We start from the raw sequence: 25,000 nt of genomic DNA on the forward strand, positions 1-25,000 counted from the left end.
TCAAGAGAGTTGTGATCAAGGGTCAAGGACTGAAGATTGAAAGAAACATTCTTGTTTCGTGTTGTACTATTGTTGTTACCCCAAGAGTCAGGGACATGACCAGAGAGATTGTTGTGGTCAAGAGAAAGAAAGATCAAGGATTTTGAGCCAATAACACCAGATGGGATTGACCCAGAAAGGGAATTGAAACTAAGATGAAGTTTAAAAAGTTTGGTACAGTTTGCTAGACTAGGTGGGATAGTCCCACTAAGAGAGTTATTACTAAGGTCAAGATTCTGAAGCAATGGACTAAAACTCAACGAAGGAGGGATTGAACCTGAGAGCCGGTTGTTGAAGAGCTGAACACCTCTGAGGCTCGGAAGCAAGCCTAAGGAATAAGGAATTGAGCCTTCAATGGAATTGTCATGAAGACTTAGCTTTCTAAGAGCTTGGAGTTGGCCAATCTTTTCGGTGATTCTGCCTCCTAATCCCTTCCATGGAAGCTGTATCACAATGACCTGTCCCTGAGCGCACTTGATCCCGACCCAGCCGCCCGAGCAAGCTCCGTAGCCGCTGTCGTTCCAGCTCCTCAGGAAGCCTTTTGGGTCGAAGAGCTCGTGCTTGAACGCTTGGAGTGATTGGAAATCTGCCGCTGTGACGACCACACCGTCCCAATCTTGGCTTGACATTGGCTCGGACACGCATAATATGACGAGAAGAAACGGAAGAAAGTAGAGAAAATGCCAACAATCTAATGCTATTTTCATCTCAAGACTGAAATTGTTAACTGGGTATTTGTGGAATCTATCAATAACCATGAACAAGTAAGTTGAAGATGCGAAAATGGATTGAAGAAGGGTATTTTAATGGCTCCCTCGTTTCGGTCTTGCCACTTGGAAGAATGTTTTAAGTAGTCGGAGCTACAGGTAGGGATGGGGATGGATGGGGTTTCCTGTGACTGCGAAAGAGCACGTGAGCATGTTTTTTTAGAGAGAGAAATTGTCGGGTGGTGAGTGCATTAAGGTGCAGGGCTCTTCTTCTTACATAGCCTAACGGCTAGTCTTCAACATAATCTTTTTTTTTTTCTCCTCTGAGCATTATATTTCTCCTCTTTTATTATTTTTATTTTTATTTCTTTGACTATCTTGATCTTATGGTCATTTTCTGCTCCGTTTATTTTAAAAGTTTTAAATTTAAAATTATGATTTTTAATTTGTTATAATATTTTTCTAAATTTTCCTGAGCCAAACGTAACCTTCATTTGTGGGTTGAATTCGAGTAATTTTATTGCCACAACCGATTCTCACAACGGCTCTCTTTTTTTTTTAGCAAAAGAACAAAAAAAACGGCTATCTTTTTCACTGGGACCCGCACAAATCAACTGCAATACATGCAGCCTTCATGTAAGAATGTTAAGACTATTTTGCCCCTGGTATCTAGTTTATCAGAACATCATTTCAGGGCTCTTCTACTTGCATAGCCTAACGGCTACTTTTTTTTTTCTCTTCTCTGAGCATTATATTTCTCCTTTTTTTATAATTTTTATTTCTTTGACCATCTCGATCGCATGGTCATTTTCATTTGTGGGTTGAATCCCAAGTAATTTTATTGCCACAACCGCTCCTCACAACGGCTATCTTTTTCAATGGGACCCGCACAATCAACTGCAATACATGCAGCCTTCATGTAAGATTGTTAAGACTGTTTTGCCCCTGCTATCTTAGTTTATCTGAACATCATCTTTCAGTTGGAGGCATTTCAAAATACGAGGTTAAATTATTAAAAATTGACACGACAATCCATTTCGGATACATATATATACATGTGTGTGTGTATATATATATGAGTAGCTGACAGTGTGGTTATTACCATTTGTAGCCTTTGTGTGCGTTTGATATATTATAAAAACCCTTGGATGAATAATCTAATATGAAATTTTTATTGAGAAATAGGAATGCTGAGAGAGAGAGAGAGAGAGAGAGAGAGAGAGAGAGAGAGAGAGAGAGAGAGAGAGAGAGAGAGAGAGAGAGAGAGGAGTACCTTCGATCATTAATGATATGCGTTAGAGTTTGGAAAAGTTTGAGTTGGGACTTGCAGCTTTTCTGACGTATGGCTTTTAACTTCAAACTCAAAGTAGAAAAGGGTCGTCGTCATCATCATCATCTTACATGTTGTGTTGTGTGACGTGGTGATTTGGTCGGATAGAGGAGTTGAAAGTTATGTCGTTGCCTCCACTTGAACACCCCATTCTTGTTTTTACATTTACTTATTTAGTATTCATTCTTTAATTTAAATCATGATTTATTATAATATTTTTTTTATAAAAAATATACGTAAATAAAAAATAATTATAATATCATATTCTAATTCATGAACCAAACGGATTGACTCGATAATTTCTTTTTCATAATTAAAATTAAAGTTGAATCTTTTAAGTCATGGACCAATGGTCCTGCGAATGTCAAATTGGCCATTAAGGGACAACTGAAAGAAAACTAGAAAAAAAAAAAAAAAAAAAGTCGGTGTTGCTTGTAATTGGAAATTTGGAATCATGTCCTCTTCATCTCCTTAAGCCAATGCAGGCAATGAAAGATCGCCATTGCTGTCCCATGCATCATTAAGGGTCAACTTAAGTCACTATCAAACAAATATGAGCAAAAAACCATTCTGTCTGCTGCCTTTCATCAGATTTGCGTGTAAGCACCGATTAGTAAGTTGGTTCCCATCAAAGCCAAAAGAAAAGGGAGGAAAAAGTTGAAAAAAAAAAACTGAACATGGCCTTTCTGAAGTTCGTACTTTGTTTTCACTCCATATTTCACATTTCAACTCCGTATAGGAAGCATCAGTCTTTTAACTTTCTGTCGGCTCAGATCAGATTCAACTGGATGCACCCCAATTCACTAAAATATGTGTGTGTCTGTATATATATAAACAATTATTGTACCCTGCTTTTATTTCACCCTTTGCATAGTTATCATCTGCTCCCACGCACAAAATGCAGTTTCATTAACGGCTGATGAAATAGTGAAAGCTTCAGGGTAACAGTCATTAGAGAAGATAGGGCAAAAGGGCATGAGTGTTGCCAGACACAATTACTCACGAACAGTAAGTCCTACCACTTCTTTCCACATACGGGACCTGGTGAATAGTGTTGTTCGGCATCACCTATGCTAAATAGTATTGCTCTTCCTTAGCTTCCATTGTCTTTAACTATACAATCTACACAACCATTGGAAGTCGAAAGAGTAACCATGGCTTGACATGATAAAATACAGAAGTTTTTAGTAAACCACAGATATGATAAATGACACGAGGAGTTACTTTGGAGTGATACAAATCGAACAAAATTGTCCATATACAGTAGTTGACATTGTTAAACTAGCCTGCATAAATCTTGCCTCATACAAGGATGTATGGATTCTCAATAAAAGGAGCCCTCCCCATGACCGCCCGTATCCATGAGAGCATATAAGGAGTAGTTTGGTTTTAAACCCCGATTCGAAATGTAAGGTGCATTGAACTATACATCTGGTTGAGAGCCCTCACAGCCCAGGCACAACAGCGCAATTATCAAGGGTGGGATCTACCACTGAGTAATATCCATCCCCCTCTTTCCTTTCTTATGCCCCCACGTAAAAAGGGGGGCGAGAAAAAGATCCTATTAACATGTTCCGACCTAAGATCATAAGGTAATCAGCTTAGTCTTACTTCACTCTTTTTTACTTCTCTAGTAAATTGAAAATAACTAACGCAGGTCTAATTCATTGCAGTTCGACAAGCACACTTCCTTCACTACCACTGTATCAAGACAGCAAATTTAACAAACTTCACAAGTACCGGAATAATAGGAATCTATGGGCATAACCAAAATGAAACTTGCAGATGATACTAAAAGAAACAAGGAAGTAATAGCAGAGACGTTTTCTCAAGATAAATAATTGAACAACAATAACAAAGCACGAGTTGGAGAACATAAGAAATGAATGTTATAGGAACTAAATTTTTCGTTACAAAGAAAAAGTTTACATCTTGCAGCATTATCCGAACAAATTTAGTTCAGAACCAAATCCAATCTCCAAAACACCCTAACACTTGTTCTATGATCTCTCAAATAAATCGCTCTTTCTAACAAGAAAACAAGAATCACCAATTGCAATTTGCAAAGGCAAAGAGTACATCAAAGATTCACTCTAACAAACCTTGAAATTACTAGGGCACAAAGATATTCCACTACACGAGTGAGGCGATGGAGGGAGCAGCGGCCGAGGCGGCCGAGGCGGCGCCGCCGAGGAAGGAGAGGAATCCGACGTTTGTAGGCTCTTGATCGTCGAGAAACAGGTCCTCCGGAACCCTAAACGCACCGTGAGCGCACACGAGAGCGAATCCGACCATTAGCGCCGAGATCAGGAGCGATCCGACACTGGAGACGAAGACGACGATAACCGTCACCACGATCAAGCCGACTAGGGTTTCGGTATCGGAGAAGGTGCGGCCGAGGATGACGAGGGGCTGATCGGACGGCTTGAAAAGGTAGAGGAAGGCCCAGGCGGCGAAGAGAGACAGGAGGACGACGAGTGAGAAAGGATGGGAGAGGAGCGACAGGGCGAGGACGACGGCGACCAGGGTGGCGTAGTTGACGCGGAAGTAAGAGAAGTTCTTGCGGATCCGAGAATAGGCTTCGGAGAGGGACTCCGGTCGGGCCATGGAGCTCCGGTCGAGGAGCTCCAGCCATGGGCGGCGCTGCGAGAAGCCGTTGCGGAGGGAGGCGGAGAGGCGTGAGAGGAACGCGCGGAAGGCGGGAGTGGCGATCGGCGGCTGGGAGGTGGCACCCGCGGCGGGTTGGGAGCTTGAGACCGGGAGTGTCGGTGGGGAAGCCATGGATGGAGCGTGGGATTCACTTATGAAATTGGCGAGAGATCGAGAGAGACAAGGGAGGGAGAGAGAGAGGGGGCTGGGTTGTGGGAGAGAATATAGTAGGCCAACAATCGGAAAGGGAAAGGCGAAATAAGGAAATGATTCTGTGTGGGGAGGAATTTGGGTGCCCAAAGCGCGTTCGAAATGGACGGTGCAGATGAAGCAAGTTGATTAATCATGAACGTTGGGGATACCGATATACTGATTTGTCCAATAGACAGAAAACAGCAACAAGTTAAACGGCATCGTAGAAACTATAAAACATCACTGTGTTCTTTTTTTCTTTTTTTTTTCCCCTTTCTTTTTGGGATTGGAAAACGAAGAAAACAACTCATTTTGATTATGCAGATAAAGTTGTCCAAGGTTAACGACACCACAGCAAAGTGGAAAAAAACGACATGTCGTATTAAATTCTATACGACATGCAATAGAACGACAATGCACCTGACGAATGTCATGGCGATTGTCATTTTGGAGAACGACAAAAACGAGTACAACGCATTTGATACATGAGTACGTATTATAGCATCTTTAATACAGCGCTCGAGTGAAAAAATTATCTCCGGTATAGTGTATTTTGTGTTAAATTTGATATATTTTATATCGGGTGACCAATTTAACACGAAGTATGACAAATGTTAAATTTTGACATTTGATTTTACTATTGTTGTTGTACTAACCATTTTCAGTTTTTTATCTGAAAATTAGCCATTTTAATTTAATTATTATAATATTATCATGTTTAATTTTTAAAGAAATTAAAAATTGCTTTCATAAGTTTTAAAGTATAGGGTATGTTTATTTTCCAATTTAAGTCATAACTTGAGTTGTAATTTAAGTTGTGTATGTGAGAGACAAAATACTGTAACAAAAAAAATTAATTTTAAATTTTGGTGAAAAGAAACACCGTAATAATATTACTTGAGTCATGAAATAAAGAAAGCTTTACTATTTCTGATAGAAGATGAATACACATTTTAAATGTATTAGAGTTAATATGTATATATATATATATATATATATCAAATGTGTCATTTTTAACATTTGCATTGGCAGATTGCTAGTTGTGAACCCATTGCAGGACTAATAACGTCTAAGGAAAGTTAATTTGTTAAAGAATAAATGTACGAATGTTTGGTACTTCTGTTAAAAGTAAATTTAGATTGTTTAAAAAGAAATTTCAGGCCGGCTCGGGCCAATTTTAAAAGAGAAAGGGTTGGCCGGACCCGGTCTGGCCAGGCCTCAAGCCTAAAAATTTAGGGCGGAGTGCAATTTTATAAGGTATTTAAAAAAAAAACTAAATATGATATTTGAGTCGGGTTGATCTGGCCCTAAAAGAGAGAGGATCGCCAGCCCAAAAAATTTACGGTTGGGTCTGAACCAATAGTTGTGGGTCTCGAGTGGGCCCATTTAGTCTGGTTTAAACTATATAAAGAAAAGAAAAGGTGGCTTAAATCCGAAGATATACATTTTATATGATATATATAATGATCATTAAGCGACTTTTTTCTTTTACATTTCCAAAGAGATATGTACTTAATATGTTCCAAAGAGATGGTATCAACGGATGTTCATTCAAACATGTACTAAACTACCTCTTAGCGTAACTACTTCTAAGACTTCCTTATTGGCTAAAGTTTTGACATTCTTAACTTGTTATAAGAAAATTAATGGTAACTAGTTATAATTAGCATATTTTGCTTACTCAAGAAATTATAAAAAGAGTTCGCCAAATACATATTAGCTGCAGATTCCATCACGCTTTAATTATAGACGTACACTAGTTTCCCTGTTTTCCGACTATATACCATTTATGTTATGCTTTACGTAGATAGCTAGCTAGCTAGTTTTAAAGACCAATTCGCAAGCAAGTAATTCATGGACATTTTTGTAATAAGAAACAATTTTTATCGCAAATTACGATGTTTTATCAAGTTTTAGTGACCAAATTATCCAATATTTATTTGATTTATGTTTTTCCAAATTTTCTTTTGAAAATCATGTATTAAAGCACGTGCATAATCCATCAAATTTGTAGAGGTTAGTAAGCATGATGGATATATGGAGCGAACTCTTCAACAAGAAGCTTAGCCGATATTCCTTGTGGTGCTGGCCCAATACAAATAATTAAACTTAATTATTTGTCGCCATAAAAAAAGTATATATAGGTTAGGACGAATCCTCACATATTAGCTTTGTGCAATATATAGTAGTTAATTTTCCTTGTACAACTATCCATCTACAACTCTACAAGGTTCCTCTAATGCTAATCATCTTATAACGAATCATTTACTTTTTGACCCTTTTTTTCCTTTCCTTACGAACCAAAGAATCCTAGCTTTTCTTCTAGTATTGAGCAAGTCCTTAAATATCATGATCATTTTCAGTTCAAACCCCATCCAACATAGTGTGACAAATTAAGAAGTTAATCAACTTATTAAGTCCATATTTGTTTTCCATGGCTTCTTGTGTGTTTCCTGATATCTTTTCATGGATTCGGAACCTTCCACCAATCACTCAATGGCAAAAAACTTCCAATATTTCCCTTTGCCTATGTTCCTCAGCTTCAATATCCCAACCATCTCTCAACCTCACCATATCAAAAAACAACCAAACCCCATTTCTTTGTTTCTCCATAATTGCCGATTTCAACCTTCCCATCTCTCTTTGGACTTCAAAACCCCTCAAAATCAGCTCCAAATCATTATCAACTAACTATAACAACTCCCTAGATGACCAAACCATTGTATTGCCTCTCTTTCTCAACTTCATTGAAGACGTCCTTCGCTATGGCTCAAACAACAACAACAATTCCATGATCAAATTCCTTAGAGTGGATTATGATCACTCCCTACAAAACGTCAAGGAAACTTTCAACGTCGCGTTTCTAACTCTCTTCTTCCTCGTCTGCATCTACGAAGCGCCGTCAGCTCTCCGCCGCGACTGCCTCGACACGATCAAGAACCACTTGATGAATTGCCGGTCGAGGAAAGCGACGAAATTGCTCATGAAAATGCTGGGGTCCAACTTGGAAGATCGGTGGATGAGGTCCGTAAACCTTGCCGTGACAAACTGGATTGCCGAGCTCCAAGCCTGCGGCCGAAGAATTAGTACGACTGCCATGATTCAAACGCCGTCGTCTCTCTTCTCTTACGCGCTTTCCACTTTCGGATTGTGGAAAGTTCAGCTCTATTGCCCTTTGATCGCCATGAACATGGAGAGCAGTAGTTCTAGCAGTACTATAATTACTAGTACTACTCCTTCGGGTCATCATGATGATGATCAAAGGTTGCAATTCTCTCTGAATTACCACCAGCTAGAAGGTGTTGTACAATTCAATTACAGGGTCGTGCCTCAAGGCTCGTGGGTTGGTGTCGTGGTAAATATAGACAACATAAGGTAGGTACATATGCCAGATCAATCAGTATAAGGAGACGTTTGGTACAGTGATTCATATTATGATTTAAATCATAATTCATGATTCGTTATAGTATTTTTTTTCACAAAAAATACACATAAATCGAAAATAATTCTAATCCATGAACCAAACGTCTCCTAAAATTGTTGCATTTTATAGCTCATTATACAGTATTTGGGATTTGTACCAAACGTTTGGTACTTAACTTTTGGCTTAAAAATAAGGGATTTTGAAGCTTTTGTCCCTGAATTGTACTAAATCGGTAAATTTTTTATTGTGACGAATTATCCTACATTTAATAAAAGGTTGTACAGTGTCCCAAATCGATGAATTTTAATGTCTTTAGAACGGAACATTCCCGTACACATAATGTGATGTGCTATGATAGTCATTTAAAATTTTTTTTTCTTTTTTCAAACAAGTTCACAGTGTGTATGAGGATGTTTAATCAAAATTTTAACATTCATCGTTGATTTGGGATTCTCTGCGATACTTTTTTTAAATTGTTGGGTAAGTTATCAATACTAAAATTTTAGGACGTACATAACTTGTCATTCATGAAAAGTTTGGTAGCAGATGCCTCTAATACTCTAAAAATTAAAACAATTTATTTATTCATAACTTTATGAAAAAAGATCTCTCTATTTTTTTTTAAAAGCATTAAATATCATTAACCACTAATTTTTAGATATAAAAGTTTATTTGTGAAAAAAAAAAAAATTAGAAGGAAGGATTGATTTTTTTTTTTTTTTTTTGGGTTTTAAAAATCTAAGGCCGAAAAAAAAAAATTAGAAGGAAGGATTGATTTTTTTTTTTTTTTTTTGCGTTTTAAAAATCTAAGTCCGAATCAATAAAGTTACTCAGTGGCATTTGTGCCAATAGGAAATTTCTATATATTCTTTTAACCACAAAAGCTTCAAATTCAAAACAAGAGGCTTCATTGTATCCATTTCTTGTCTTTCTTAACAGATGTGATGTTATCAAGCTTGTGAACGAGACACTGATGTCCGAACGAGGTGTTGGGTCATCAGAGAAGCACTTCCCATCACGAATATCCTTACAACTCACTCCAACCCTGCAAACCAACGTCCTAAGCGTATCAGTGAGCAAATCCTCCCAGAACCCCGTGAGAGAGATTGGCCTTGAGAAGACCATAGAAGCCGGTTTTGAACCGCCGAACCCTTACTTGGGGCTCAAGGTATCCGCCGGGGAGACAGTGACAATGAGCCTGAAGCCGTGGAAGTTCGAGGAATCCGTGCACGGATACAGCGCAAACCTGAATTGGTATCTCCATGACAGTGTGAATGGGAGAGAGGTGTTCTCTTCTAAGCCATCAAAGATTGCTTTGATGAACCCCAAAGCTTGGTTTAAGCATAGATATTCTAGTGCTTATAGGCCTTTTACTAGACAAGGAGGTGTGGTTTTTGCTGGAGATGAGTATGGAGAGAGTGTGGTGTGGAAAGTGGACAAAGCTGCCATGGGAACGACAATGGAGTGGGAAATAAGGGGGTGGATTTGGTTGACGTATTGGCCTAACAAATATAGAACGTGTTATACTGAGACTAGGAGGTTGGAGTTTAGAGAGATCCTTAACCTTGTGATTTGTTAGCCTAAGAGGGAGACCTAGATGGCTCAGAAATAAAGGGATTGTAATATTGTAATTTATTGGATTTTAAGATAGTAAAGAAGCTGAAACGTATTGTTAATAGTATGTAGACATTGGCCACTTTCAATGTTGTCATAGTTGTATATGTGACAACGTTAATTTAAACCATATGGGATGTAAGAGGGCTCACAATTTATGCTTATGGGTCATATTTGTATCAATCTGTTTATAAATTGTGACAGAAAATATAAACTCAAATATAAATTATTTATTAAACATGTTAAAAATGTCAATCTAAACATGACCTAATTATTAATGGTGTTAATCGTATCTACTCGATTATAACCCATATCTATTTATAGTAAAAACTAAACTCATTATCTTCATGATTTCGAGTTATATCAAGTTATCAACGTGCCACAGACCTATAAGAAACACGTCTTTTAATCTTTAAGGGTCCGTTTGGTTCATGCGCTTAAACTAGTGATTCTTAATTTTGACATTTAAAATTTAAATTTTTTGTGAGAGGAAAACACTGTAGCAGAATCAAAATCATGAGTTTAAACGCATAAAATAAGGTATCGTTCATTTCACCGATTCGAGTTTTGCTACAGTAAAAAGCTATCAGAAACAGTTATATCTGATTTTTTTGTTCTCGTAAAAAGCTCTCACATAAAGTCACATCTCAACTCGAATCAACAAACTAAACAGACTCTAAATGAGCCCTAAATTACATTAAAAATTAACTATGAATATTTAACGGTTCAGAATTCTACTTCTTACATTTTTTTTCCTCCCGTATTATCTTATAATTCCTCGTAAATTATATTTTAGAATGATTCTAGTGTAATTTCTTACTTGATATGATATGTCTACATACTTTCCATCCTCACATTTGACCACAAAAAAAAAAAAAAAAAAAAAAACGTTAGAGTTGATTGCTGAATTCGAGGCCTGGGGAGATTAGTAGAAGGTGGTGTGTCCTTGCGAATCATTTGAAGAAAGAGGCAAAACGACATCACAAGGCAAAAAAAAAAAAGGGAAACATTTTCAGATCCTGCAATCGTTTTCTAATTTTGATGTCGTACACCTTGAAAATTACAATCACACGCCCAAAATCCCCCTATCGTGAATCCCAAAGGAGTGTCCGTGCCAGATAAGAGCCACGTACACGTGGACAAAGACCCCGGCGCACGTTAGCGAGGATCAGTCTGCGCTAAAACGGAGAAACTGATGAGAGAGAGGCGGACACTTCAAAGCCCAACCTCCCCAACTGCGCTTAAACCAAACCCATACCCATCATTTTCTCCTCCTCATTTCTTCTTCGCCTCTTCGTTTTCCTCATATTCTCTCTCTCTCAAATCTCTGCTTCGTCAAATCCCAAAATCATCTCTCAATCCGCATCTTGTTCGAGCTTATTTGCCTCTCTCTCTCTCTCTCTCTCTCTCTCTCTCTCTCTCTCTCTCTCTCCATGGAGTCCTCCGCTGTTCTCCGATCCTTTCAATGTAAGTTTCTTTCTCTAGATTTGGCATGTCTGAGTGTACCTGCATGTTGTGTTTGCTTGTTTTATGTATCGGTGAACTTTCGAGTGAGGTTCGCTTGCGATGAATGAGGATGATTTGAGCTTTTTTGGTTGATTTCAACGAGGAGATTTGAGAGAATGAACAAATACATCGATTTTGACGGTACTTTATGTTGAAAAGAATCGTGAATCCTTGTTAAGTGGAAAATTTGGAAATCAACGTAGAAATTGGGCTCGAGGGCGGTGGGATCTAGTATTTGTTCAATGTGATCTTCGTTTGCTTGTTATTTGGAGCTTTAAGGATGTCAATGGTGATTTTGACCTGTTCAATTGGAGTTTCCTTGAGCTTAATGGATCTAACTTAGCATGTGTGCTTAATTTATTTTTCCATATATGAGTTTATTTACTTTTTTCTACCGAATTCCCAATTTTATGCCGTAGTCCGTAGTGTCGATTCGATAGCTTTAATCTTAGGTTCAATCGTTGGATTCTGATATGAGTTTTTGTTTTCTTTTTTTCTTTTAATGCTGCTTGACTTACATACTATGTGCATACATGTAGGTAAACTAGGTATGCTTATGTAGTCATGTTTGGCTTTGAGTATCCGACTGTTTCAGTTATACTAAAGATCTTGACTTATCGTATGCTTCTGGTGTTATAATTTCGAAGGGCTATTATGTGGTATTGGGTCAATACGTTGGATATAATCTGAATTGATTCGTTTATAGTGAAATGAACTACTGTATTCCTGCTACTTTTTCTTGTGAAAATGTAAAACTAGTCTATTAGAGATTACGCTTAGTACTTCTCTGTATTCATATGTGAGTTTATGCGTGTTAGTTTCCTTGCATGCATGTAATTTGAATTTTTACTCTGCAAGGCTTGGAGCCTTGAACGGTTCAACTAGTACTAAAGGATGATCTGAAATCATGTGATTGTTATATTATGAAATTTTCAGTGGACACTATTTCACGTACAAAGTCTTTCCTTGAGAAGCCTGGTATGGTTCCTGTGTATAATGCTAGGCAGCTTAACGCAAACAGATCTTGCATCCCAAGTTTGACTGCCAGTGGGAGGTTAATCAATTCTCCGAGAAAGCAGAAGGGATTCCGAGTTTCATGTGTAAAGACATCTGAAGCTAAGGAGACAGCTAAGTCGAATGGTGAGCTCATCCTATTCTGAAACTGGCTAACATGGTTGTCTATTAGTTTGTGCAACTGAAAAATCAATACTCCTCATGTTTGTCTCCTATTTTATTGTTATTTTTCTCGGGAAAGAGGTTCGTTTTGGGATTCATTTACAGAAATTCAGGCTGATTATAGAGTATTATATGTGAAAAATAGAACTACACTCTTGTAAGCAACTCTCATGTTTTATGCTTAATTCATTACACAATCCTTTGTGAAAGTTCATTCCTTTCTATTTACAAGGGGGAGCTGCCAGAAATTGTTGCCCAAATGGCATTGCCGCTTCTCTTATTGCTGGTGGTTGGTCCACCATAGTCACAAAACTTAATATGGTTTAAGACTTGTAATAATTTTTGTATATGCTAGTATATAGTGTTTCATTATCCAAGTATATTTTTTCAAGATTGAATTGATACTTATCACGAGCAATTTCATCAGATTGTGTTCCACAAAGCTCATTGGAGAAAACTCCACGAAGTGCAATTTTTCCCAACGGATTTGAGGTGAGCATAAATTTAGTATTAGCTTTTTCCTCCATTTACTTGTTTTGTTACTTATATGGTATTTTTCTTTGTTGGTCAGATTCCAATTGATTTGTTTAAAGTGTCATATTGCCTGTGGAACTTTATAATTTCACTTTGACCTTTTACAGTCAAGATTTTGCATCGCTTATTCTATTTTGATGCTCAGTTGCCTTAATTTATTGTTTTAAAATCATCAGGCTTTGATGCTAGAGGTCTGCGATGAGACAGAGATTGCTGAACTTAAGTTAAAGGTGAACTTGAAGACCCTGTTAAATTATCTGGTTTCATTTAGAACACATTCTTGTCATTTAATGTATAAGCAAAAGGTTCTAAGAACAAAAATACGTTCGAAATAGAATCATAACATCCTTACAAGCTCTAGATTTTATTTACGTGGCTCATGGTTCATATAGCTCAAAAACCCATCTGCAGTTGGCATGTGAGCAACTGCAAAAGAACGAGGTAAACCATAGTGGAAAGATCTTGTATACCGATTTTTGATTCCCCTTTAGTGCCTGCTGAGTCTTATTCCTTCATTGTAACACTAAGGTGGACAAGAACTTGCTGCTAGAAAATGGGGTCAAATTCACAACTCTCTTTAGTGATTTGAGATCTTTCTTTCTTTGTTTTTTTTGTTTTTTTTCCTTTCGATAAAAGACAAAAAGTTCATTGAATTGAAATAGACTAAAGTTAGAATCTAGCATCCGCACAATTCTAGATTTTATTAACTCTGTTCATACTTCAAATAGCTGAAACCCATTAGCAGTTTCCATGTGAATAAATCTGCCAAAGAACGGTAATATAAAGATCTTGTATACCATCTAGTGACAGTTCAGGGAAGTACTTGGACAATTCTACAGTATAGTAACTGCCAATAGGCTACTGAAATTGGAAACTGTTGGCTTTTTGTCTATTCTATAGTCTGACTAGCACTCGTATCTGTCATAGGTTGGAGATTTTGAAATGCACTTGAAGCGGAACATTGGAGCCACAGTAGCTCCATTGTCCCATATATCACCAACATCACCACCGCCTATTCCATCTAAACCCATGGTTGAATCTGCTCCTGCTGCACCACCACCATCACCACCCAAAACTTCTTCCCAAACTACCAGTCCATTTACAAATGTCTCCATGGTGAAAACATCAAAATTAGCAGCCTTGGAGGCTTCTGGATCTAATGCATATGTGCTTGTGTCTTCTCCAACGGTATATGTTCTGCCTGTGAAGACAGTTGTCCTTTGTCTTTGTTTGGTAGAATATTGAATGTTCCAACTGCAACTATTTTTTTTTTTGGCCAGGTTGGCTCATTCCGAAGGGGAAGGACTGTGAAAGGAAAGAAGCAACCGCCTATATGTAAAGAGGTATCTCTTACATGTCTGCTTTCTACAACATTTTTATGTTTCTCAGATATTTTAGTAGCAAAAATATTCTTGGGCATTTCGTTTAAAAACACATCCGTAACCATTTCAACTTCCTGCTCTGTGTCCTTGTTTATCATAGTTTGTATTTATGTTTTAAGTGCCCAAACGTAAAATTTATAAGACGGAGTATTTCTTTTGCTCAAGTTATTTTGCTGGACACAAATAGTGAGAGATATGCACCATCTGCTTTGAGGCAAAGGTGTTTGTTAGAAACAGAAATATGAGTATAATTAATAATATAGGTGAGATATGGCCAGTAGTTTCTGGGAGTGCATACTTTTGTGATAAATATTCCGATCCAATGTTTGCATCTGCCTTACTTTTCTTGTCAACTAGGTATCGGCTTCATGCTTCTCATTTCACACAATCCAAACACCAAATTTGGGTTAAATTTGCATAGAAACGCACCATTGCTTTTTCTGAATTGGGGTTTGCTTGACTCTGAAATTTACAGGGAGATGTAATTAAAGAGGGACAAGTTATTGGATACGTGGATCAGTTTGGCACCGAACTTCCAGTGAAGGTAAGGCTTCTGTTTCGGTTCCTTACTGATATGTGTGTACTTTCATTAAGAATGGATCTCATGATGGTTTGTTCTTGATATACTGAGCAGTCGGACATCGGCGGAGAAGTATTGAAGGTCCTCTTTACTGAAGGAGGTAAAATAAAACGCCTATGGTTGTTTATTTATATTATATATTCAATGTCTTGAATTGCTTAACATAATCGAGTTTGTGTCGCCGGTCACAGAGAGTGAGTACGAAATATGATCTTAAAACAGTACATAATTTGGAAATCACAAGTCTTAGGATTTGTTCGTTAAATTTGAACTCAAATTATAACTTTATTTAAGTTCATGTTTTTTTGTAAAATTTGAGTTTGAACTTGAATTTTAACTTGAGTTTGGGGTTAAAATCTGAGTTTAAATTTCTCCTTCAACTCAAGTTTATAAACTTAAACTCAAGTTAATGAACGAATAATATTTTTTCTATTCTTAAAAACTCCATAATTTTTTCGTTTTAATTCTGATTGAGATGATTCTTTTTTTTTATGCGTTTACAATGAATAGACGAATAAAATTTTACTCATATACCCTATTAAAATTTTCTATTGTCATTGAGTTTTTATTAAAATACTATTAAATACAAACTTAAGTTTTAACCCATTCAAGTGCAAACTTAAAAATATTCTCATATTAAATTATAACTTAAATGTACATAATTAAACACAAATTTAAATTATAATTTTAACTTAAATTATAATTTTAACTCATGTTATAATTTAAATTCGATTTAAAATCTATACTCAAATTGTTACGTTCGTAACTGAATAAGCTTTTAAGTATCGTGCCTTCAAGATCATTTATGTTTTATCTAAATGTAGCTTATTAGCTTCTGATGGGACACGTTTTACGATGAAAAATAAAGACATAGGTTTAGTTCACCTCAATAATTGTGTTTGCAGACCGAGAGTTTGGAAAAGTGGTGTTAATAGCCAAAATATTTTGACGCTCGTCATGACGTAAAAAGGGTTTTTAGGTTTTTATAGATCATTTTTCCTTTTTAGAAGATCGTGAAAAAGGACGGACTTTATTGTCTATAATGATTTATACTTCTAGTCCAGCATTAATGAATGAGCTTTTATTCGTTTATATATACGGACGAGTTTGTAACGGATATTTTGAGGATTGAATGAGCTTTAACTCTTTGAACTCTATTTATGTGTGGTTTACAGAAGCTGTTGGTTACGGAGACCCACTTATTGCTGTTTTGCCATCGTTTCACGGTATCAAGTGAGGTTTTCCTTTATGGCAAATTCCTGCTAATTTCAGTTGGAGATCGCCAAGGTTTTTCATTAATTCCCTGAGTTTTAAAAGGAATTCCATCTCTTTTTTTTTATCTATTAAGCTGGTGGCGTTATGAGACTCGGATGTAGTTGGTGATTTTGTAATTGATGTTTCTGGTCGGTTAAAATCAATCGAGACCAAGGAAAAATTAATTAATTGAGCATTAGCGACGAGAAATAGGTTCATTCGTTGGACTGGACAAAACCTTTTGCACTGGCTCTCTCTCTCTCAGCGTTACTTGTTGAACCGTGGATTTTACTTTTCGTTAAGACGTTGAAAGTAGTCATGCGCATCTGCGTGCATCATTGCATCATTCCACAGTTAGAAACTAAAAAGAAAAAAATATGCCAATCCCGTGGGACCCTAGAAAAAAAAAAAAAAGTTTTGAAAGATTTTTAAATTCCATAACATCGTAGCAGAACTCATATACCAAACATTCTCGAACTGAATGGTTCTAACTTGCTTTTTTCTTTCCCTAATAGATAATGAACTTGCTAGGTAGTCTGGAGAGTGAAAAATAGTGTTGTCGCAGAGTTCGTTTGCATCTGAACGAAGCCACGCCTTAAGGGTGTGTTTAGTTTGATGAAAAGGCTATTGAAATAGAATCACAATACAAGAGGTAATTGGCACCGTTAGTTTTTGAATTTTAAATATAATAAATTTTAATACTAAACTTTTAACATATTAGTTCCTGTATTTTTTTTTTGATAATTTTGGTTCTTGAAAATAAAATTGACGATGGACGTGTGCATCATATGATAACTTAATTTTTATGAAAAAAGTTAAGCTATATGCAAAATTCTCTCTTATAGTTAAAACGCGTTAAAAACTACTGTAGCTATTTATGCAAAATAAGTCTGATCATCTAATGTTCAATTTTGACGTCAGTGACGAAATTTGAAAACAAAAATGTAAATAAAAAAAAAAGATGTCAGTTCAAGGATTAATATGTCAAAGTTAAAAGTTCAAAGATCAAAACCACCGTGCTTTAAGGGTGTGTTTAGTTTGATAAAAAGGCTATTGAAATAGAATCACAATACAAAAGGTACTTGGCACCGTTAGTTTTTGAATTTTAAACATAATAAATTCGAATACTAAACTTTTAACATATTAGTTCCTCTATTTTATTTTTTTTTCGATAATTTTGGTTCTTGAAAATAAAATTGACGATGTGCATGATAACTTAAAATTTTTATTAAAAAAGTTTAGCTATATGCAAAATTTTCTCTTATAGTTAAAACGCGTTAAAAACTACTGTAGCTATTTATGCAAAATAAGTCTGTGATCATCTACGTTCAATTTTGACGTCAGTGACGAAAATTGTAAAAAAAAAAATGTAAATAAAAAAAAAAAGATGTGTGTTCAAGGATTAATATGTCAAAGTTAAAAGTTCAAAGATTAAAACCACCATGCTTAAAGTTTAACGACTAACTGTGTTGGTTAGACAAGGAGTTCTAAATAGCTACACCGCTTTGGAATATGAAATTGTTATTCCATTAAAATGATTGAAGACATTCCTAAAGTGAACTATGATAATTTCATTTCAAAATTAATCAGTCCATTCCATTGCTAATTGCTAATGACTAATCAAACATAATAGTTATGATTTCCAATACTAATTACAACGACCTACCAAACAATAAAATTAGAATAGTTATTCAATGTAATCCTATTCTCATTCTACTATATTCTTATTTTTATTAATTTCATTTCACATCAAACCAAACCAAACCAAACATCAAACCAAAGATAGGAAAGACTATTGGGACATGGTATCATATAAAACATTTATTTCCAAGTCCTTGCCGAGAGATTTTAGAGATTTTGCATCCAGAGTAGTGATTACTTAATAAACATACCGCGTAAATACTCATACGCCACTAAAGAAAAGCAAATTGCTAGAAGTCGATTGATTTAGAGTCAGGAAACATATAACCATATTGACTGTCTGCATAAAATTACTACTTTTTCCATTACTTAAGCGAAAGTAATTAACTTGGTTGCCAGTTGTTTACGTACTCATATAATGTAATGTACGTTTTTCATGTGCCGATTTTTACTTTTTTTTTTTTTTTTCTAGTTTTTGTGTTTCGTTAGAAGAGTTTAATCGAAACCTGAAGTGAAAAAGGACCTATAATGATAATTACCATATAGTCTTATCAAGAAGAGTTGGGCAACGCCGCCTCTTTTTAACCTTTTAATTTCCGATCTTACATTACAAGACAATGGCAGAGAAGAAGCACCTTTTTCCTATGGCTTTCAAATTTGTAACTTGCCATCCAAGGCCTTCCTTGTAGCATTCCACCTGCAATCATGTTTTATTACACTTTAGAAATGTGCCAAAAGTTCCAAGAAAACTACAATAACACATTACGTATTGGTATATAGCTTCTTTTTAGACATATATAGCAAAATTTAATTAGCCATGTTGAAATATAACAAAAAATTTAGAATAAAAGGAATCAATATCATTAGAATAATTACTACATCATTTTGTAGTATATAAACATGAATATCATTAGAATAATGACATGTGAGTTTTGCTATTCCTAAAAATACGTCGAATACTCTTATTTTTCATCTCCACCCTCATAACTTTGTTATTATGTAGTGTAATTTTTACTTTAATCAAATCACACACATATCCACATGATAATGATATTCACAAACTATTACAGAAGAATTCACAAAATTTTACATGACAATAAACAAAAACAAAAACAAAACAAAAAAAGAAGCAATGGCAATGATCATCTCATGTATCCAGCATTTTTCATAAACATTTGAGTTAGAGGTGGAAATAGCAAGCATACCGTGTCCAAAATTTCATCACCCTTCTTCAAGCCACCAATGGCATAAATTGCATCTCCAAATACAACAGCAGGAGAGTATCCCCGGCAACTGTTCATAGAGTCCCCCATCATCCATGAACCTTTACGAGGATCAAACACCTCAACCGTTGACACTATTTTACCACCATCATAACCGCCCATAGCAAATCTGCCAAACAGGTATTCCATGATTTAGCTCTGAATGTCGTATCTCTCAACCAAAAGTAAAACAAAAGAAGAATGGCACTCTATAATGAACTGATATTAAAGTTGATCAACTCACAATTTGTCATTGAGAACGGCCAGGGAATGACAACCCCTCCTTGTTGACATGCTCCCAAGTCTCGTCCATGAGCATTCTCGAGGATCAAATCTCTCCATTGAACTGCGATTTTAAGAAAGAGATCATTTCAGTCGGACAATCCGAGTCAGATATGCATAGACAACCGTAAGACAACTTCATGCTTGATTAAAATCAAGGAAAAAAAAATAAGAGGCTTGCAAAGATATATCAACTTATGGGCTAAGTGGTTTCTAGTAGCTCAAAAGCAAATTGTAAACTTGATAGTGATATCTTCATGGTGGTAATAAAAAATTACTGATCTACATGATGGTAATCAAAAACTACTCTCGATAGTGAAATCTTAAAGAGTACAAAGAAATTACAAAACTAGGATGGCACCATACTTCAGATAGTTCTTTCCATCATATCCTCCAACAACATAGATCGCCCTGTTGATTTCCGCAGCAGCTGGGGAAAATCTCTGACAAAAGAAGGGAAAGAATACGCTAGTAAACTTGATTCAAGATTGTCCAAGACAACATAAAAATTTCAGGTTGTACAGGGTGAAATATTTACCATGTTCTCAGTGAAAAATCTCCAGAATACCTCATTAGCTTTAAAAAAAAATGGATATATATCTATATATGTGTGTGTATTCGCATCCATTAAATACATTATTTAGGCAACAAGTAGATGCACTAAACAGTCGCGTCCAAGTAAATTTACCTTATGTAGCATTGATTGAGTGGGGATCCACCTTCCAATACCCAAATGATATATTTCCACCTCAGAAAAGCATTCAGCACCATTTCCACCACCAATTGCATAAATTGTGTCATTGAAAGAAACACCCGCTAAGCCTCCCTTCCTTTGATTCAGTGAAGGACGCCTAGTCCACGTGTTCCTCACCGGGTTATACGATTCAACTTCAGATTAAATAAAGAAATGGCATCAATGCATTTTGAATTCGTAAGAAGATACCGAAAATAAAATACAAAAGAGAGAATTTATAACCAATACCTTCATCATACCACAAATTTTCGTATACACCGCCAAAAACGTAGACTTCACCATTTAACTTTGCTGCAGAGGCATGTGAACGTACAAGGCTCATAGGACTAAAGGATTCCATATGATCAAGAGAAGGATGATAACAATCCAAAGCTGATAACCATGAAGAACCATCAAATCCTCCTACTAAAAGTATTGACTCTTCAAGTTCCTGTCGGGGATCAATAAATGGTTCGAGCACTTTTTCTTTGACATTTCCAGTTTTTTCTGATGATCGGGATTCCAATTTCTTGCATCTATCTTTTAAGAGTTGAATCTCTAATCTTGATTTGACCTGTACAACTCATTCAAAGAAAAAAGCACTTGCCAGTACCCAATTCATGACAACATAATCTAGTATCTAGAGATTTTCTCATTATATTACACATGATACAGATACAAGTTTTGCAGAATGCATACAGGCATAACCACAAAGACAACGAGACTATAGCCCGTTTGGTTGGAGGATTCGTTCTCTGACTCGAATTATGATTCATGGTTCGCTACAGTATTTTCTCTCACAAAAAACACACGTAAATCGAAAATAGTTATAATCTCATGGTTCTAATCCATGAACCAAACGGGAAGAAGCACCAAATAAATATCCATTTTTAGACGTAATACTTGGAACTTGGCCAAAGAAGTAAAAGCAACTAGCATTTCGTAATAAGAAACATACCATATCATGCTCCAACAAACTGATTTTCTGGACTTGTGCTAGATGAGATGATCTCAGCTCTTTGACCTCATCAAGTAACTTTAATTGGAAGTCAGACATACAATACTGAGTTAAAAAATGGAAGATTATCTGAACATTTAAAGCTCAAGTGCGATAGACAATCTCAATTACCTTGGCCACAATAGAAGACACCATCTCCGAGATGTTTGCTGTTTCTGGAGAGCGAGGACCATTTGACATCATCCCAGTTACCCCAGCCTCGTCCCAAAGATGATTGTTTGATACAGTTATCGCAGCAGGAAATGAGGTATATTCACCATTGGATTGGAAGTCTATGTGTTCCTCGTCTATCACATCATTTGTGTCCTCTTCTGCAACAGCTTCCGAAGAGGGGCTTTCATTGTCCAAATGAGGTGCAACACATGAAACACTCCACTGTGTTTTTGCAATCTTTTGATAAGACGAGTTCAACTCTGGAGCTTCCGTTGTATATTCTCTACCTTGATTCTGAGGGCAAAGAGTAAAAGTGGTAGTTTCTTTTGTCATGATAAAAGAGTTTGGGATATCACTATTCAGTCCCAGGTCCATGTGTTCTTGACTTGTTTGCGAATCATCAACAAGATCTTCTAGAAATTTTATATTTCCGTCAAAACTAGAGTCAAAACGAGGAGATTCCCATCCCCAATCAGATTGACCTGAGTCAGAAACGTTTCTTGATTCCGGAACTGACAACTTGATATTTTGGGTTTGTACAGTAGGACAGTAAGGATGATCATGACTTTGTGTCTCTCCTACAGCCTGCATTTGACAATTTTGAGCTGCTTCCTTATGATATGAAGCTTCCAAACCCCAGCTTTCTCCACCTGATTCTTCCTCGTTCCCAACTTCCAACAATCTGCTATCACACGCCAAATCTGTAGCATTACAAAATCCCATATTGGAGTGACTTGGATTTCCAGCAGAAGCATCAATATTTCTCACTACAGCAGAGTTAGAGCGTCCAACACGCAAAGTTTCCAAGCTTCTGCCGTCATGTTTATCTTTTTCTACTTCCCAATCCTTAGATACCATTCCTGTCATCTGACTTTCTGCGCCTAAACCTGGACGACCATCTCCAGAGGAGCCACATTCTGTGTTACCCTGATTAGGATAAGAACTATTCCAAGTATTCGATTCAATAATGTCTCCTTCCTGACTTGTTTTAGACCTAGATGAAGCTTTGGACGGTGTGCTTCTCCTCTTTGCATTCATAGGAAAGGGAGTGCTAGCAGTTGGAAAAGATGAAAACAAGGAGATTAGTTTCTCCGCTTGAACCCTGTCAAGTTCAAAATAAAAATGTTTGGACTCATAGTAGTTTTCAGTAATTATTGGTCCAAACTGATCTTCCGGCAAGGGCCGGCACGGCTTCCGGATTTGAATCCTCACCTTAAAAACACAAATAGCACAAAGTCATCAGTTTAATTCACCAAAAGCAAACTGGTAAATGCAAAAGCGAAACCAAAATCAACTACGTGGCATAGAGTTCTCATGTTATAGTACTTGCGCAGCATATGGAGAATAGTCGGACCTATCTGCAGTCCAACCATATGGATCAATATTCAACTTTCCAGCACTTGCAGCCTCAAAGATGCCATGAAGCTTCCTATCACTATAATTGAATAAAAACAGTGGTAGACCAGGAGAAATGTTCTTTACATACGAGAAATGCGGAGGGGGTAGTCCTGTTCCAGAAATGGTATTGAAATATCAGACCTATTCAGTGGACATTAACGGATTCGCAATTGCAAGCACATAACAAGGATAATTTTTTTTTTTTTCAAACGTTAGTCAACCTTTTGGAATGAGTAGTGTACTTTTTCCAACTGTACAAAAAACATAATGAGATGGGAAATCTACTCACCAAACAACTGTTTGGAATAGCATTCTTTGATAGTGCTGTGCTTACAACCAAATATGACACCCCCAAGATCCTGCTTTTTCAGATTCCTCCAATTTGAGCTGCTGTTAGAGGTCCATTGAGGTTGAGTCTTTCCTTGCAAAGTGAAAGTCTGAGTCTTTCTCCCGGCACCCATTCTGTTTTCCAGAAAAACACAATTTATGTTATTCTCTAGTCAAAATATTCTAGTATTTTTTTAGCATTTCACACGGACTTAGGGACACGGTTGAAATTTGAAACAAAGAACTTGAAAGCAAATGAAAGATGGACATTTGTGCTAAAGTATAATGGAGAGTTGGTAATATTGAACACATAATGAGAAAGCAGTAACCAGGAATCACCGCATCGCGTGAAAAAAGTGAAAGATACGTTTCTCTCTCTCTCTCTCTCTCTCTTCCCTCTTCGTCCTAATCATGGTAAGAGGTCGGTTAACAAATAAATAAATAAATAACAATTCAAAGGCGGTGTTTATTTTGCATAACAAAAAATAAACAACTTTTGCCAACAAAAAATAAAGAAAAATGTTCACTTTTTGCAATAGCAAGACAAAATAATAAGAATCTAATATCGAGAACTCGAACGTAATAGTATAGCGAGCTTGAACCCAGAATTTAGCATCACATATAACTTTGAGAAATTTCAATATGTTTTCCTTCTCTCTTCCAAATACACAAAAACATCATGATTAATACAAGAGAAAACAAACGTATTTATAACTCGGACAAAAGAAAAAAAAAAATAGCTTATTTATAGTCCCGAAAAAAATTAACTTAGAATCACAACTCAAACACAATAACTTAGAAACATTTTTGCTCTCTCACAAAAATTCACTTTACATTCCAAATTCTCAGCTCAAATGTGAAAAGAACATGCTCGATCTTCGGATTTCAGGTTTCTTTTTCTTCGAGGGAAAACAAAACAAACAGCAACCAAACAAAAAGAAAATACGAAAAGGAAAACAAAAAAAAAATTCCAGACAACCAAAATAGGAAACAAGTAGCTCTTTCAATCAGAAAATTGTAATCTGCCTTCTAGTATCAGAAAAAACAAATTCGAAACTAGACATAGGAAAGTTATAGTACATTATTATCATCAAATTGCGATGAAAAATTCCAACAAAAAGAAAACACTGATGTGCATTGTGCAATAAATACGAGTACATATAAAAATCAAACACGCTTCGATTACTTTTAGAATAATACACGAAGAAAATACAATCATTTACACGCGAAAGTACGGAAGCAATGAACAAATTAACGAAGGAATTTGAGAATCGTTTCCTCACATGGAGATAGAGCAGGCAGGGGAGGGTTTTGGAACGAACGATCTTTATCAACTTCAAGCGAGGGTTGGAGCCAAGCAATGCAGCTCCGAAAACCGCTTTTGTTTCTCGGGAAAATGAGGGAAAATAATTGGGCGGAGGCTAAAGCCTAAAGATACCGAGTAGCGTTGCTATTTGTAGAGAGCAGAGTTTGAAATGGAAATAATGTGTGCTTTTTGCAGAGCCTGCAACTGAAAGACCTCATGAGAGTGGAGTGGAAATTTTTTTGGACAGGCACGAGGAAGCGCGAACTCGTACTACATTTTTCTTTATTTTATATATATCCACGTCCGTACTCGACCTCTGGTTTTCACTCGCGCATTTCGGCGTTTGCGTTGAGCCGCTTGATGGAGAGGATTTTGTGGGGCCCCCTTTGTCTGGATACTTATTGACGGTGGAGACCGCGAGTCCATTACACCCGGTTCATTTTACTATTTTATTGTAATAAAAAAATTTTAAATATAATTATATTTAATTTTT

General features: G+C 36.4%; 5 protein-coding genes across 6 annotated transcripts in view; 2 read left to right on the plus strand and 3 right to left on the minus strand.

Moving 5' to 3' along the window:
- Window positions 1-1,028, minus strand: part of LOC21395497 (probable leucine-rich repeat receptor-like protein kinase IMK3) — a 3,279-nt gene extending 2,251 nt beyond the window's left edge. The window contains exon 1 of one of the 2 annotated variants that reach the window (XM_024162393.1): window positions 48-1,028. In XM_024162393.1, the coding sequence (XP_024018161.1) occupies window positions 48-797 (750 nt within the window). In that variant the 5' untranslated portion in view covers window positions 798-1,028. Of the gene's footprint in view, window positions 1-4 lie in introns of both variants that reach the window. The other variant, XM_024162398.1, reaches the window with a different exon arrangement.
- A 2,914-nt stretch (window positions 1,029-3,942) lies between these two features.
- Window positions 3,943-4,965, minus strand: LOC21395498 (PRA1 family protein B3). The gene has a single exon (XM_010088728.2). The coding sequence runs from the start codon at window positions 4,855-4,857 to the stop codon at window positions 4,210-4,212; it is 648 nt and encodes a 215-aa protein (XP_010087030.1). The 5' UTR covers window positions 4,858-4,965; the 3' UTR covers window positions 3,943-4,209.
- Window positions 4,966-7,310: 2,345 nt separating this feature from the next.
- Window positions 7,311-10,097, plus strand: LOC21395499. Its single transcript, XM_010088729.2, has 2 exons — window positions 7,311-8,292; window positions 9,281-10,097. Exons 1-2 carry the CDS (start codon window positions 7,352-7,354, stop codon window positions 9,918-9,920), a joined length of 1,581 nt encoding a protein of 526 aa, XP_010087031.1. The 5' UTR covers window positions 7,311-7,351; the 3' UTR covers window positions 9,921-10,097.
- Window positions 10,098-11,109: 1,012 nt separating this feature from the next.
- LOC21395500 (biotin carboxyl carrier protein of acetyl-CoA carboxylase) lies at window positions 11,110-16,551 on the plus strand. The gene is made up of 9 exons (XM_010088730.2): window positions 11,110-11,422; window positions 12,398-12,601; window positions 13,065-13,129; window positions 13,348-13,401; window positions 14,099-14,359; window positions 14,452-14,514; window positions 15,029-15,097; window positions 15,188-15,233; window positions 16,309-16,551. The coding sequence occupies exons 1-9, from the start codon at window positions 11,389-11,391 to the stop codon at window positions 16,368-16,370; spliced, it is 858 nt and encodes a 285-aa protein (XP_010087032.1). The 5' UTR covers window positions 11,110-11,388; the 3' UTR covers window positions 16,371-16,551.
- Window positions 16,552-18,372: 1,821 nt separating this feature from the next.
- Window positions 18,373-24,700, minus strand: LOC21395501. Its single transcript, XM_024162592.1, has 11 exons — window positions 24,485-24,700; window positions 23,164-23,336; window positions 22,803-22,984; window positions 21,435-22,688; window positions 21,264-21,341; window positions 20,555-20,879; window positions 20,261-20,460; window positions 19,939-20,015; window positions 19,535-19,636; window positions 19,234-19,420; window positions 18,373-18,725 (listed from the first exon to the last, which is right to left on the minus strand). Exons 2-11 carry the CDS (start codon window positions 23,333-23,335, stop codon window positions 18,636-18,638), a joined length of 2,667 nt encoding a protein of 888 aa, XP_024018360.1. The 5' UTR covers window position 23,336; window positions 24,485-24,700; the 3' UTR covers window positions 18,373-18,635.
- Window positions 24,701-25,000: the final 300 nt, after the last annotated feature.

The sequence above is a fragment of the Morus notabilis genome, unplaced genomic scaffold (genome assembly GCF_000414095.1).
Source record: "Morus notabilis unplaced genomic scaffold, ASM41409v2 Scaffold65, whole genome shotgun sequence".
Classification (NCBI taxonomy): domain Eukaryota; kingdom Viridiplantae; phylum Streptophyta; class Magnoliopsida; order Rosales; family Moraceae; genus Morus; species Morus notabilis.

Coding starts and splice junctions, on each gene's coding strand:
- LOC21395498 (XM_010088728.2), bottom strand. CDS start 4,857: ATGGCTTCCCCACCGACACTCCCGGTCTCAAGCTCCCAACCCGCCGCG.
- LOC21395499 (XM_010088729.2), top strand. CDS start 7,352: ATGGCTTCTTGTGTGTTTCCTGATATCTTTTCATGGATTCGGAACCTT. Junction 8,293..9,280: donor GTAAATATAGACAACATAAG/GTAGGTACATAT, acceptor CTTTCTTAACAG/ATGTGATGTTATCAAGCTTG.
- LOC21395500 (XM_010088730.2), top strand. CDS start 11,389: ATGGAGTCCTCCGCTGTTCTCCGATCCTTTCAAT. Junction 13,130..13,347: donor TTTTTCCCAACGGATTTGAG/GTGAGCATAAAT, acceptor TAAAATCATCAG/GCTTTGATGCTAGAGGTCTG. Junction 13,402..14,098: donor TTGCTGAACTTAAGTTAAAG/GTGAACTTGAAG, acceptor TATCTGTCATAG/GTTGGAGATTTTGAAATGCA.
- LOC21395501 (XM_024162592.1), bottom strand. CDS start 23,335: ATGGGTGCCGGGAGAAAGACTCAGACTTTCACTTTGCAAGGAAAGACT. Junction 20,016..20,260: donor CTCAATCAATGCTACATAAG/GTAAATTTACTT, acceptor TTCTTTTGTCAG/AGATTTTCCCCAGCTGCTGC. Junction 18,726..19,233: donor GTGATGAAATTTTGGACACG/GTATGCTTGCTA, acceptor ACATGATTGCAG/GTGGAATGCTACAAGGAAGG.